This window comes from Castor canadensis, chromosome 15 (assembly GCF_047511655.1).
Source record: "Castor canadensis chromosome 15, mCasCan1.hap1v2, whole genome shotgun sequence".
In the NCBI taxonomy this organism is placed as follows: Eukaryota; Metazoa; Chordata; class Mammalia; order Rodentia; family Castoridae; genus Castor; species Castor canadensis.
In genome coordinates this window covers 1,590,679-1,605,248 of record NC_133400.1, presented here as the reverse complement: position 1 = coordinate 1,605,248, position 14,570 = coordinate 1,590,679, and the positions used below count along the sequence as shown (strand labels likewise).

The 14,570-nt window shown below is 48.3% G+C and overlaps 1 protein-coding gene across 13 annotated transcripts in view; it reads left to right on the top strand.

Moving 5' to 3' along the window:
- Window positions 1-14,570, top strand: part of Banp (BTG3 associated nuclear protein) — a 97,240-nt gene that overhangs the window by 45,209 nt on the left and 37,461 nt on the right. For 9 of the 13 annotated variants that reach the window (XM_074055496.1, XM_074055495.1, XM_074055488.1 and 6 more), the window contains 3 exons: window positions 2,595-2,711; window positions 4,277-4,452; window positions 12,982-13,221. In XM_074055496.1, the coding sequence (XP_073911597.1) occupies window positions 2,656-2,711; window positions 4,277-4,452; window positions 12,982-13,221 (472 nt within the window). In that variant the 5' untranslated portion in view covers window positions 2,595-2,655. The remainder of the gene's footprint in view (window positions 1-2,594; window positions 2,712-4,276; window positions 4,453-12,981; window positions 13,222-14,570) is intronic. The other 4 variants (XM_074055492.1, XM_020184139.2, XM_074055493.1 and 1 more) reach the window with 1 other exon arrangement.

Genomic DNA, 14,570 nt, shown 5'->3' with positions numbered 1-14,570 from the left:
AGGAGAGTTAGGGGTCTAGAGCTGGGCTACAAATTGTTAGATCTGCTCCATCCAAGAGAAGAAGATGACTTGTACTTGAGGAGAAGCTGTGACTTTTGCTGTGTAGATGCTGAGAGGAGAGTGGGAAGATGAGTTTGGATGGGTGAAGCCATCTGCCAGGGACGTAGCTGATGGAAGTGAGAGCCCTTAGAACCAATAGAACATCCAACAAACCACAACCACAACCGGCGAAACCACAAACCACCAATCTCCTGGCCAAGAGCTGTGCATGGCAAGCAGGCCATGCACAATTGCTGGGCACCTGTAGCCACTGGGATGTGCAGGTGGGACCCTGGGCACTCCCATCAGAAAGGTTGACATGAAAGTAGTCAGCAAGGCTAAAGAGAAGCAGGAGCTCTCACCCACTGCAGGTGGGGTGGGAACGAGCATGGCCTCCCTCGAACCAGCATGGCAGTGTCTCCTGAAGCTCAGTGTGCCCTTCCCACGTGGCCCGGCAGCCACTCAGTGGCATTTACTGTGCATACCCAGATGCTCTGCAGTGGGCAGGTGGCAAGCTAGGCACCTCACCATAAAGCTCTCCTCAGCCACAAAAAAGAAAGTGGTCTCCAGGTTGCCATTTTTCTGAAGGCCCCTGCAGAGGTCAGGTCCACCCAGATCACCACTCCTTTGATGAACTTAGGTGGACAAGAAGACTTTTAATCCTATCTGCAAAATCCCCCTCCTGTAGTTCCCAATTTAGTGTTTGAGTCACAGGGACTGTAGTTGAGCCTAGGTACCCCCAAAAGTTACGAACAAAGCTAGTTAGCAGGCAGCCTGTAGCCACACAACTGTGACATGGAAAGAATGAATCAGCATGTTCAGAAGTCCAAATCCTACAGGGGGAAAGTATCTTCATTTCTTTCTGATCCCTGTTGCTTTTTTCTTCTTTTTGGTGACACTGGGGTTTGAACTTAGGACTTTGAGCTTGCAAAGCAGGAGCTCTACCACCCAAGCCATACCTCTAGTGCATTTTGATCTGGTTATTTTGGAGATGGGTCTCACTTTTGCTCAGGCTGGCCTAGATTGAGATCCTCCTATTTTACACTACTGCCATAGCTGGGATGAGAGATTAGTGTACCACTGTCCATGCCTTTTCTGTTGAGATGGGGTCTTGTGAACTTTTTTGCCTAGACTGTCCTGCAACTATGATCCTTCTGATTTCAGCCTCGCCATGAAGCTTGGGATGACAGGAGTATGTCATCATGTCCACTATTGGATGAGATGGGATCTGATAGATTTTGTGCCCTAACTGGCCTCACACCATGACCCTCTGAATCTTAGCCTCCCAAGCAGCTAAGAATACAAGTGTGAGCTACTGGCTCGTGGTTCAAACTATTTTGGTATAATTTGAGGTTGATAGGATTATATAAATACCAAACCTATATTATTTACAAACCCTTTAGTCTTGTTTTCTGCATACAGAAGGCATGAGATTTTGTTGGAGGCTGTAAGTGGCCTTGAGCAGCGACCAAGTCAGAAGGCTCCTGGGTTACTGCTGATAACCTGTGGATTATTCACCATGGTTTGGTGATTACTTAAGGTGTCAGCAAAGTGCAAGAAGAATGATTGAGAAAGCGATAACACTTGTGAGTGGTGGGCAGCTGAGGAGACTTTATTTTGGAACATGAGCTGTAGTTCTGAGAATGTGTGTGGATGATATGTACTTGGGGGGAGCAGTTACAGTCACATGGCTGAGACAGACTAGCTTTTCCTCGTCTTTCCCTCCGTCCCACCCATCCCCGGAAAGTATGGTATTTTATTCTCAGGTAATATGTCTTTGCATTTCAAGTGCTAGTTCTCTTTGTTCCCTAACCTCTCACAGCAAAGCATACTTCAGAAATTTCTTGTGACCATAAAGTGCTAAGGGTTAAAAAGCAATGCATGTGTGCCTTGAGTCTACTGCGATGGTCCTGCCTGTGTGCACATCCTAGTGCTGCCTGTAGGGTGTTGCTGGGCCTGGTGGTTCCTGGGCCATGGCCGGTTCTTTCATAAATTCCTTTTTCTCCAGAGCAAAGCCCTGAGGCCTTCTGGTTGTGGTTCTACTTTTCAGAGGAGTCTGCAGGTGGGGCATGCTGTGTGTCCCTTTACCATCAAGGTGATGGCTGCCACTTTCTCCAGAGTGCAGATGAGGAGTAACATTGCCACAGGCAACTGTGAGCTCCTAGTGCTTCACCATCAGTTGGGGTGGGATGAGGGAAAGGGAAGCTGGTCCTCACGCACAGCTGCTGCTGTAGGCACCTTACAAGGTGCAGGAGACCTTTTGGGGCCTTGAGTGTTCTACACATACTTGTCCTCACATAGCCTCAGCCAGCTTTCTCTCATCATGAGCTTGTGCCAAATGGAGAGTACCAGCCAGCAAGAAGTTATGCCCTACTAAAGACTCCCATTGCCAGTGTGCTCTTACCTGATGTAAACTAAGATATTCCCTGCTTGGGCTGTTCCCTCCCTGGTGCAGGCTGCTGGGAGCCGACTGTATTGAATGACTCTGATGTGCTCTGTCAATGAATGTTGTTGTTTTAAGGTCTTCTTTTTCTTGTGATTCTTTTGTTCCATAGCGTCGTCCCCCAGACTACAGTAATACTCAACAATGATCGGCAGAACGCCATTGTAGCCAAGATGGAAGACCCCTTGAGCAACAGGGCACCGGATTCCCTGGAAAATATCATTAGCAAGTCAGTAGCTACGTACCACCCCACCTTCCCCTGCCACTGTGACAAAAATAAATGAATGTCCCTGAGCCAGGGCACAGCAAGCACACAGCCATCTCTGTGGTCATGGAGTTGATTCCGGCAGGTGCCACTCTGTTCTGTAGGTGCTCAGGGTGGGTGGGGTGAGGCCACACAGAGGGCAAGCGGCCTGGGGACTTCCGAGTTAGAGTTGATGTGTGGTGGAGGGTGATGGCAGTGAATTTTCACAGTGATTATCTGGTCACTCCCACGTGTCCCCACAGCAGTTGGTCAGGTAAACAGAGACTTGTCTGAGTTTACTCAATGATACAGGCATGTTGAGTTCATGGCTTTTTTCTTACACCTTTGCTTTGAGATAAGTTGAGTGGAGCCATTCTAGATAGAAATGGGAGTGGATAAGAGGCCCTGTCCTACCTGTGTGGAGGTGAGGGTGAGACTACTGCAGGTGGTCTTGCCCAGCGGTCTGAGCTCTCCACACCCCCTTGAGGGCTTTGTCACTTTTTGTTTCCCATCTGTGTCTTCACAAAGTCCCGTTTTGCTTTTTCTTTCAATCTCTTCTGCACGTTGTTGGTCCTCCAGCTTTGGCCTCTTGTTCTTGTTGTCTTAGTCCAGTTCTCTAGGAAGCAGCTGTGGTCTTGGGCCTGATGTGTGGGGTGACAGGCAGGGGTGCCTGGCGGCAAGCCAGGCTGCTGGGGAGGAATCGGTCTCTCTTGGGGTTTGCACTAAGGTTAGCTGGTCAGGCCAAGCACTGGAGAGCCAGTCCAGTTGGACAGCTGTCTGTAGGATCAAGTCCAGGGAGTGCAGCGCTGTACCTTTTTGACTTTGCTAATGGGGAACTTGTACTTCTCCCTCCGTAGTGTTTAGTAGGCTGTGGCCAGGGATGTTGACAGGGTCGTTCAAAAGGCAAGCAGCCTCCAAGTGCTCTTTTTTTGGAGCACTTTTCTGCAGCTGGCCATGTGGTCCTGCGCTGCTGGCAGACCTTTGCTGCTGCACGTCGCTCAAGGCCCTGTGGTAAGAATAGCCCCCAAGGGATTCCTGGGGTCCTGACGGCCTTGGCAGCCTGTTCCGGGGGTTGTCTGTGGGAGTGTGAAGGCATTTTTGGAGGCTGAGCCATGCTTGGTGTCTGATGGTGCATGGGTTGATCCGGGGCTTTGTGCTCCCATCGTCTTCATTTAGTCTTTGCTTTGACATAGCCTTAGAAATCACTCTTGTTCAAGTCAGCACTTTATAGAGCAATCTCTGAAATCTGAAAGCAGCATTCTAGGCCTAAGTCACAGTAAGTTATGATTTTACTTCTTTTGTGATGTAAATTTTTTAAACATTGTTTTATTTTATTCCATTTCTCTCAACCCCAGACTTGTTTCCATGTTAAGTTGCTGTTCATCTTCATAGAAAGAGCTGTGTGGGGAGATATATGGGTACACTGGTCCTTGCTCAGTTAGGTCTTGGGATAAGTCCAGCACAGAGGACTATCCAGGGAGTCAGGGCTGACCTTGGCATTCTGGTCAGGTCATTCTCTCAACATGGGCTGGTGTGTTTGTTTCTGTCAGTGCTGTTCCTGGACGTCGGCAGAACACTATCGTGGTGAAGGTGCCAGGTCAAGATGACAGCCACAATGAAGATGGGGAGAGCGGGTCGGAGGCCAGCGACTCTGTGTCCAACTGTGGCCAGCCGGGGAGCCAGAACATCGGGAGCAATGTCACACTCATCACCTTGAACTCAGAAGGTGTGTCCCTTCTGCTCTGTTGGACAGCACAGAAATAGAGATAACTTTGTTTTCGCTTTTCAGGAAAGTAATACGTTTACTGTTTTTAAGAAAGTGATATAATATAAAAATGACAAGGAAAACTAAAATAACTTGAAATTTCACCATTCAGAGGTCTCAGTCTTCTGGGCTTTTCCTGCATTCACATGTACATGTTAGGATTTTATAACTCACTCTTTCCCTTTTTCTGTATTGGTGTGGGACTCCTCCACGTTAATTCAGACTTACTGATTGTTTTCAGTTGTACTTATTTAACCATGTTCTAGAAGTTTGCTGAGGATGGAGAGTTGTAGCCTTTCCCTGTTGCACCAGGCTGCTCCTTGTCTTTATGATGTCTTTGGCATCTCTGACACAGGTGTAAATGCAGACTCCCTGAGGGCATCTCTGGTCTAGAGGACACAGTAGTGCTGGGTCCGTGGCACACTATTGCATGTCATTCCTGCTACAGTGTGTGTCACTGCTCTGGTTCTTTCAATGGCTGAGGAATGTCCCTTTGTATAGACAGGGACTGCATTTTGTTTTTCCATTTTTTGTACCATTTTTTGTGGTACTGGGGTTTGAACTCAGGGCTTTATGTCTGGTAGGCAGGTGCTAGTTACTTGAGCTATTCCACCAGCCCTGTTTTGTGTTGCGTATTTTTGAGATAGGGTCTCATGAACTATTTTCCTCAGGCTGGCTTCGAACTGCAATCCTCCTGATCTCCTGAGTAGCTGGGATTACAAGTGTGAGCCATGGGTGCCCTGCTGGCTGCTGTGAACGAACACGTCTTGAAGGTTTTTGTGTGCGTGTGAACCACGAGACCAGGGCAGCTGGTTCTTTGGCACTAACCTTGAGAACACAAGTTAGTGCCAAACTGAGATGCTGCCCACCCCCGTCTTTGTGGACACTCAGTGAGGCTCCCTCTGCAGAGGGGACTGACTGGTCATCTTTTCCTTGTGGGTTTCCTGCAAATACCCGTGTAGGTTTGGCCAACTGCTGAGGCCAGATGTTTGTTCATGTAAACTAAGCCAGCAAAGAAACAAAAACTTGATGATTTTGGGGAGCTTGGGATTATCAACAAATTTCCCCCTTTTAAATTTTTATCTCAGTGTAAGTGTATTTCTGTCAGGAAGACAGCAGATTGAGTGTTACTGACGTGGTAAGGGTTTCCTTTGTGTCTGAATTCAAGGTCTTTAAGTATTCATTGCTCCTCTGAGTCAGACGTGCTTCTTTAGCAGAGGCTTTGAGCAGTGTGACAGCCTCACTGAAAGCTGTCTTTCTCCGCCAGCATGACTGACATGCAGCACAGGGCGCCAGTACTGGGAAACTGAAGAAGTTTCTCTATTAAGATTTTACTGGGTTTTCAAGAAGAGGTCATAATTCTGAAGCTTTCCACTTTCTCATCTCATGGTGAGAAAACATTCTTAGATAAATCTGACTCCCTGACTCTATCCTTGGGAATGCTTATCTCAGCAGGACATCAGTGTTAGGAAATATCTGGCCAAGCTGCTGTGTCGGCACAGTGACTTGGTGAAAACCTCTGGGAGATGGATGGCGTCATCAGTGATTGCTGTGTACGTAAATGCCAGGAAGACTGCCAGTTCACAAGTGTCTCTTGCTTTAGACCCATTGCTGGCCCACTGTGGCCTTGCCCAGCCAAAACTGCTGCTCAGTGGAGACAGTGTCAGGTCAGCTGGCTCATGTTAAAGAAGCATTATTGATTTGTGGTGCTATGGGTGATAGGTTTGTCATTGTAATTAGTCTTTTTGGTTCTTGATAAGAGCCGAGCACTGCAAGTGGACAGATTGTTCTTGTCTTTTGAGTGTCCGATGTCTTAGAGAACCACAGATTGCAAAGTAGCTATTACTTAAGAATTCCAGTAAATGCAGCATGTCCTTTTAGATCAGACTTAGAGTCAGTTTATTAAACTACAAAGGTGCCATCTCATCTTATCCTAGTGTTTACTTAGATAACTTGTTGGTGCTGTAGACTCAATTTGAATGAGAAGGAAGATGACTGCTAGCTGTTGGAGCTGGCACTGTAAACTTAGCTCTTTCACTTGTCTTCTGTTGACGGTGGATCCTGCTGTGCTCCTGTCTTTGTTGAGCACTTTGAGTGTGTGTGGCATAATCATTTGAAGGTTAAGCTGGCTAACTGAGTAGGAGACACAAATTAGCTAAAATGTACCAAGAATGGGATCTGTTAATTAATTAAGGGATTTAGTTAGATCATAATTAAGGATTTAAATTCCTGCTGTGTGGCTTTTGATAATTCCTATAAAACTTGACTAAGCCTACATATAAAATGTTTGGTATGTAACTGTAATGGGGAAGGAGTGTACTTCAATCAGAATTGGAATATTGTCTGGGATTAGGCTCAGGTGCTCCAAAGACCAGCTAGTGGTGTGGCTTCTGTGGAGCTGTGATGTGCTAAGTGAGAGATGGAGGAGAGAATGGAGGGTAGCCCAGAGGTTGTCAATTGGAAAAGCTGGTGGGAGTGTGAACAGGATGTAAGCTGTGAAATCAGGTGAATGACAATTGCCGGGTTCACAGAACATCACCCATATGGATGTAAAGAAGAAAATTGAACCAAAAACATTCTTTGAACATTCATTCACATAACTCGTCTTACTGTTCTAACATTGATTCTTACACATCTGCACAGCTTTGTGGTGATCATAACTCGGTTGCCAGGAAGAGTAGGATTGCAAACAGACTGACACAAGGCTGCGAGTGGGTCTCCGGTCCAGAAGTCTGTGTTCCTGCTGAGCTAGAGAAGGGATTGGCAAGGATAGGCAGCCTGGGGGCACCACGTCTGTGCTCAGCAGGTCACACTCCTTCCCATCACAGGCAGAGGCAGTCTGGGACACTTTTCCTAATCACAGTTGGCATATTCTGGCATTCTGAGCAGTTCAGGTTCACCGATAGCCTCCAACAAAAGACATCTTTCTAGTCCCTGCCCTGGGGCAGGAGCTGGCATGCCTGAAACTTTGACCTTTGTTCTGTTCACATCATTGTCACCAACCATTGCCCCAGAGGTGCCTGGTCATAGAGAGCTGGGCTGATAGCAGGGGCGTAGACTCTGCTTGTGGAATGACTGCATGGCCTAGGGTCCAAAGTCCTTATTAATAGTTAGTTTTTTCACTTTAAAAAATATTTGCACAATCCTTATGATAGAATTGTCGATCTAAAACAGTTCACTCAAAAAAAAAGTGAAACAGAACATAAGTAGTCCATACCAAAAAAAAAAAAAAAAGAAAAGAAACCATTTTGAGGCAAAATGGAGTGCCCCATTTCTAAATTGAAATTTCTGCAATGCTCAAATTCTTTGTCACAGAATTCATATAATAACAGTAGGGCACCACCTGGTTCCCACAGTTGTCCTCCAGCATGTGGCCTTCGCTTAGTTCGGAGAACCCTTCTCTTCCCTTCCTGACCTACCCTACTTTTCTGGCCCCTTTTTCCCATGCCAAGCACTGGTTAGACATCCACTCGTGGGTGAGACCCTCTCAAAGCATCTCAAAGTCTAGCTGCAGCTGTCCAGAGGACATGTTGACACACATGTGGCTTCATTTTCACTGGGTGCTCCTGGGTCCTGAAGTGCCCTGACTCATCTGTGGGGCAGATGATTGTAAGTAAAGTTTTATGGATTATACAGAGAATTCTTACTGTCCACCTTGGTGGAACAAATGAGTTGTTGGTAGTTGTGATACGCTGGGGGGAACCGTTTTGGGCCTTGAGGTGTAATGAAAGATGAGGCAGCATGAAAGATGGCAGAACAGGACCTTTGGTTTCCTATTCTGTGAATTCCTGGTGGGTTTCTTCTGATTTCTGTTTGTTGGTGGAAATATTTCTACCATGCCATGCAGTATGTTGCCTTTGAGATTTATAAACTTTTTGGGCAGGCCTTTACAAAGGCCAGATAAAAATTAATTTTTGGTATGGATGAAACTATAGCCTAATATTGGTTCATGACCATGAATCTGTTCTCTGAAAGCTTGCCTGGAGGTGGCTGAAGCCGATGTGTGGTGCTGACTTGATGTGCAGGTCATTGTGCTGAAGTACTAACCCAGTGCTCCGGTCTTTGAACAGCCCTGAAGCCTTCAGTCTCCTTGTTGTTTGCTCACTGTGCATTTTGCTGGACAATGCTGTGTGTCTTGAGTGACTTAGGAAAATCACCAATGGCAGCTGCTCTCTACGAGAGCTGGGGGTGTCTGGAAGACGGGGCTGCATACCAGAGCTCACAGTGTGTCTGGGCTGTGTGTTCTGAGGAGTAGGAACTTGATCTCATGCCCCTCATTCACTGAGCTGCTGCTGGGGCCTCATGACTCTGAGATGTTCCACACAGCTGACATTTGAGTGTGATGGGGGTGTCATATTGTCTTTGGGGAAGGCTGGGGTGGTGTTTGTAGTGGCAGGTGATATTGTAGACTGTCTGTGCCGTGGCTCTGGAAGATGGTGATGTGTCTGTTGAGTCTGCTCTGCTGCCCTTGCTGACCTAGGAGGGACCCTGAGTCTCAGTCTTGTGCACAGCAGGCACCAGGCACATCTTGTCTGCCTTTGCTCCCTGTGGTTAGCTTTCATCCATGTGAGAGCGATTTGCTAGACTGAGGCCTGGGGACAGTAGAGGACTTGGAACCAATGCTGCCTGGTGCTGGGGAGGAGCCTGATGGGCTCAGGAACCTTCCTTTTCACTTCTTCTTACCACTTTCTTACCACTGGCAAGAAGAAGCACAGAGCCAGGTGGTTAGTTCTTCCTTTTCCCTTCTTCTTACCACTGGCAAGAAGAAGCACAGTCAGGTGGTTAGTTCTTCCTTTATGCTCGCAGGGGACCTGGGAGGAGTTTGTGCTGTCATCCTGGTCCACTTTTTTGTGAAGGGTTTTTTGAGATAGGGTCTCAAGAACTATATTAGCCCGGGCCGACTTCGAACCACAACCCTCTTAATCTCTGCCTCCTGGATAGCTGGGATTATAGGCATCTACCGGCATCCAGCTGGTACTTTCTTCTTTCTAGTTTGATTGTTTTGGAACTTAAAATAGAATCTCAGAGCAGTTACTTGTATTCTGAACTGCTTTAGTCGCAAGAAAATGCAAGTTACTGCTGAAAGTTACTCATTTTCATCAGTTTTGCATACAATTTCATTGTTGACTTAAATAGAAAGCAGGTTTGCTTTTCTTGTGTTTAAAAAATAAAACTTCCAGACTCGATCTGTTGTTTTAGATGCCAAAATTGGACCCATGCAGTTCAGTAAAGCAAACATCTTTTCTGGACTGTCAGATACTTAGGTGGCAGATGTCCCATCTTGTTTTCTGTGTAGGAGACATGATTCAGCATTGGCTGTGAGAAGTTGGGCTCAACCCTGGTCTGTCTCCCTAGGTCAAGGGTGTCAGGTCTGAGCACTGAGGATGATGTCACACCAAGTGAGCCAGTGTGGCCTGTCACAGCCTAAATGGGGCACATGTGCCTGAGTATGTGTGGTTCTTCCTTCCTGCCCATTTCTCTTGTCCCAGGGTGGTTTTCATTCTCCTGGTGACAGTGACTCTCACTGTTGTGGGTCAGACTTGCTGCAGCTGGTGTTCCTGTTTACCCATCCTTGGTAAGATCTTCTTGCTTGAGAAAGGACCACATACCCTCAATTCACAGGCAACTTGGGGAGAACCCAAGAGGAGTGGGAAATTATGCTGCTGACAGAGGTATGAGTGGGAGTCAGCAGGTGTAGGGATCCATACTAACACATGAAGCACAGAGAGGGAAACTATAAGCTACCAGCCTGGAGAGGCCAGTATCAGCAAAGTCTTCCTAGAAGCCCTGCCTTTCTTACACCAAAGCTCAGGTGGCCTTTGACTAAGTAGCTAGAGGGCAGAATCTAGTGGTAAGAAATGGAAGGGAGGCCCAGGGAGTGAAGAGAGGGCTCATGGCAGTCCAGGTGCAGTCAGCAGATATTGTTGTGATCCACAGTGAGGAGCCACCTGGCTCTGGAGTTTGGCCTGCACCAAGTTTGGATGTTTGAAGACCAGCTCACAGGGAGGCCCTCCACCATGACCCAGTCAAGATGGCCTCAAAGACTGAACCGGGAGTGCCCCAACTTTTTGTGCTGCTTCGTAGGCCCTGTAGTGGGAATCTGGGGAGGATGGAGGTATGTACAGCAACTGTGGGAACTGGTCCTCACCCTGAGTAGCTCAGAGAAGTTCCCAGCATGGTGCCCAGCAGCTCATGCCATCTGGCTAAACTGGTTCGTTATTCTGCTGACATCCCACACACAGTCTTGGTGACACTTGGACATGGTGTTGACTCATTGTTTGGAAAACAGCACTGAGCTTTTGTCCAGTGTTTACTTTAGAGTCATTATCTAAACATGCAGGGCTTTGACTGGGCAGAATTTGGCATGCTTGTTATGCCTGGGAAAGGCCACTGTGGATCTTTGTGGATTTTTTTCTGCTTTGAAAGTGGAAACCGAGAGCCCCTCCCCACTGTTCCTTGCACTTCCTGGTGTCCTGGTGAGGTGGCTATCAGGGGAGGCAGGTGCCACCAGTGCCCCATCTCTGTCAACTCAGGGCACTGCTGCCCACATGCTCAGTTTGGGTCCTAGTGCTCTCTGTCTTCAGTGTTAGTTTCAGAGATGCTTGGTGTCACCAGAGGCCACCTTCTGTTTGACTGGAGGTCCAGTTAAATTGCAGCAAACTCCCCTGCTCCAGCATCGAGGCACAGTCCCCTCCCACTGTGCTTGGTGTCCGTAAGACCTGCAACTGATCCAGGCTTTAGATCTGAGCAGTAGACCTAACACAAACACATAGTTGTCTAGAATATGTTTGTAGATGAATAGATGCCCTGGAAATTAGTCTTTCCGGCATTCCAGGGAAGAGCTCTTCTTAGCCCTGCCAGGGTCACCATTATGATGTTCTTTTTTTTTTTTTTCTTTTTTTGGGAGACAGGGTCTTATTATGTATCCCAGGCTGGCCTCAGACTCGAGATCCTCCTGCCTCAGTCTCCCCAGTGCTGAGACTATGTGAGTCATCATGCCTGGTCCAGCTTGTTTTTTTTTTATACACAGGCAGATCATGACAGTGGCTGATTGACTTTGAGTGCAATGTCTATACCTGAGGGTGTATCCATAGCACCATCTCTCCACTGTGAAATATCGACATCCTTGACAAATTATACTTACTCATCTCATTCTGAATTCCATCCTCAGCTACAGTCTAGAGCTCAGACCCAGGTCCCACCCCCATCTAGCCCTATCTGCACAGACAGGGCTCTTGGTGGCCTCACCCAGACGTTTTATGACAGTCTTGTGATTCAGGGAAGTGAGAGAGGCCATCTGCAAGAGGTGTAGCATGCAAACTGTACAGACTGGAGTTGCAGTCAAGAACAAGCAGGCATGTGAGCCCCTGGCTCTTGGGTCCCAGAGAACATGGCAGCATTCTAGGCCATGCTTTTTCTACAGACCTGCCTCCAATGCAAGACTTAAGGCTTTCATCCTGTTACGTGTAACCTCCAAGATCATAAATCAAAGTGTTGTGATCCACAGGTAGCAAGGAAGAAGCTTTGGCCTTGAAAAAGGACTGAATCCCTGTGTTCTGAGCAGGGGTCAAAGATGCTTCCCATAGACAGATTCCAGGGTCACTGCTGGGTGGTCAGGGAGGGAAGGGAGGAAGTGGGAACTCACAGAACAGGAAAGGGTGCTGGTCTAGGATACTGTAGTAGACTTAGTCTTAGGAAAAGGCTTTTATCATATCCTCACAGACTCCACAGCAGACAGTAGCACACTTATCTCACAGAGGTGAGACCAAGCTTCCCTGTGGCCTCTTCTCCTGGCTCTTCACAGAGACCAGTTAGAGGTCCAGCTATTCCAGAGACAGGTGCACTCAGTGATCCCCAAACCCATGGGGAAAGTGCTGGCTAAGTGGCCTCCTCTGTTCACTCCTGTCTAGATGTGGGGCAAAGTGTAAAGCAATCAGAAGTTGTAAAGTCTGTGTCCTGAAGCTCTTGTCTTGCTGGGCAGCAGAGAGAATCTGGTGTTTGAGCCCAGAGCTCCTGAGACACCTTCCTTCTAGACTGTGGATGGCTTGGGCCTTCGTGTCCTCCCAGGGTACTGTAGAGGCTTCTGCAGCAGGCCACACTTCAGCAGTCACTGTGAGCTTGGGTCAAGATGCAGCTGGATAGCCTTCAAATGTGTGGAAAGTGCATAGGCTCTGTGTGCTGTTTGCTACAGCTGAGTTGGAAGGGGGGGTGAGCCCCTGTGGAAGCAGGATGGAGTGTTTACACGATTCCAGCTGCCACATTTGCCTTTCTGAGATGGACTCACAGGAGTTTAGTTGCTTCTGTTCTTGGTCAGACTGCTGTGCTTCCCCTCTGTACTATAGCAGAGGGGCTGCTCCAGCACTCCTGGCTTCCATGCAGAGGGCAGGAGCGCTCAGCAGAGTGTATTTGAGCCATGCACTTGAGCTGCCAGGAATTGACGCTTGCATGGCATCGGTCCCTCTTGTCTAACTGAGGGTCTCGTCTTTTCAGAGGACTACCCCAACGGCACCTGGCTTGGTGATGAGAACAACCCTGAGATGCGGGTGCGTTGTGCCATCATCCCCTCTGACATGCTACACATCAGCACCAACTGCCGAACCGCTGAGAAGATGGCATTGACGCTGCTGGACTATCTCTTCCACCGCGAGGTGCAAGCTGTGTCCAACCTGTCTGGCCAAGGCAAGCACGGGAAAAAGCAGCTAGACCCACTCACCATCTACGGGATCCGATGTAAGTGTGTGATCTGCTCCCAGCCTGGCTGAGGGGTGAGGTGCGGTCAAGGCATTCAGTGAGCTGAATTGAGAGTTGCAGTAGAGCTGAAGGTGATGCTGGGCCTAGTGGTGACCACAGGTTGTGGGAATGCCTAGATTGAGCACTTCCTCTTGTAAGGTGTTATCTGATGTCCTGTGATTCTTGGGAATGTCTTTATCCATGGACTTTCAATCCCAGTCTCATTTGTCCTTGGGCCACTCTTGAGGACAGGAGAGCCTGGCCTTCCCTCCCTACCCGCCAAGAACTGCAGGGTTCTGAGCTGCCCAGTAGCATAAGCAGCGTGTTCCCCGCCTCCTCCTTCAGGGGAAGCATCCACCTCAGTGCTGGGCCATACTTATGGGCTGACCCTGCTGAGCTGCAGGCAAAGAGAGCCCTGAGCCTGATTTTAACAGCCACTGTGTTCTTGCACTTGCTCTAGCTGATCGCTGATGGTTCATTCCAGTGATGACACTAGGAAAAGAGGCAGGATGCCCAGACTCCTTGTCAGCACCCCTGACCTGATGCTCACCCTTTGGAGCATCCATTCTAGAGCCACCTGCCTCCAGGAGCCACTCAGTGTGGCTTCTGATAGACATGAAGCAGGTGGGCCCAGGGACTGTGTCAGCAAGCCCAGAACTATGGAGTGCTGCTACTGAGCACGAAACCTCTGTCTCCTTGAATAAAAAGCAGAGCTCAAGTCTCACAGTGAGCTGGCCCTGCCCTTCAGGTGCAGCTTCCGACACTGACCATGACCCCTCTGTGATGTAGGCTGAGCAACATGAAGGCAGTCACAAAGATGCTGGAATTCCTGTTCATATGGCTACTTTGACTATGGACATTTGGCTGTGACTAAGGGCGTCAGACAGACTGCAGAGCTCTCAGAGTTTCTGAGAAATGGAGCTCAGGTGCGATCCTTAAGTGTGGCAAGGAGGTTTGTCACCCCAATGCTTCTGACCCTTGTCCAGCCCCAGGGGGCACTGCCACAGACCCCTAGAGTCATTCAGATGTCTTATTGAGAAGCCACATGTGTGACCAGCTGACCTTGGTTCTCAGGTGGGGATAAAGCAGGTCCCAGATGAGTTGAGTGCTGCCAGCTGGCTTGGAGAAGAGGCACACAGACCTTTTCTTAAGGGACCGTAGTAGATATTTCAAGCTTTATGGACCTCAGGGTCTCTCAACTACTTTCTGGGACTTTAGGCTTCTTGATGCAGTCATGGAGAGGTGTTTTAGGTTCCTGAGGGAAGCCACAGACCAAATGTAAGCAAATAGATATAGCTGTCTTCCAATAAAATGTTATGTTTATAGAGACAGGCAGCAAGCCCACTGAC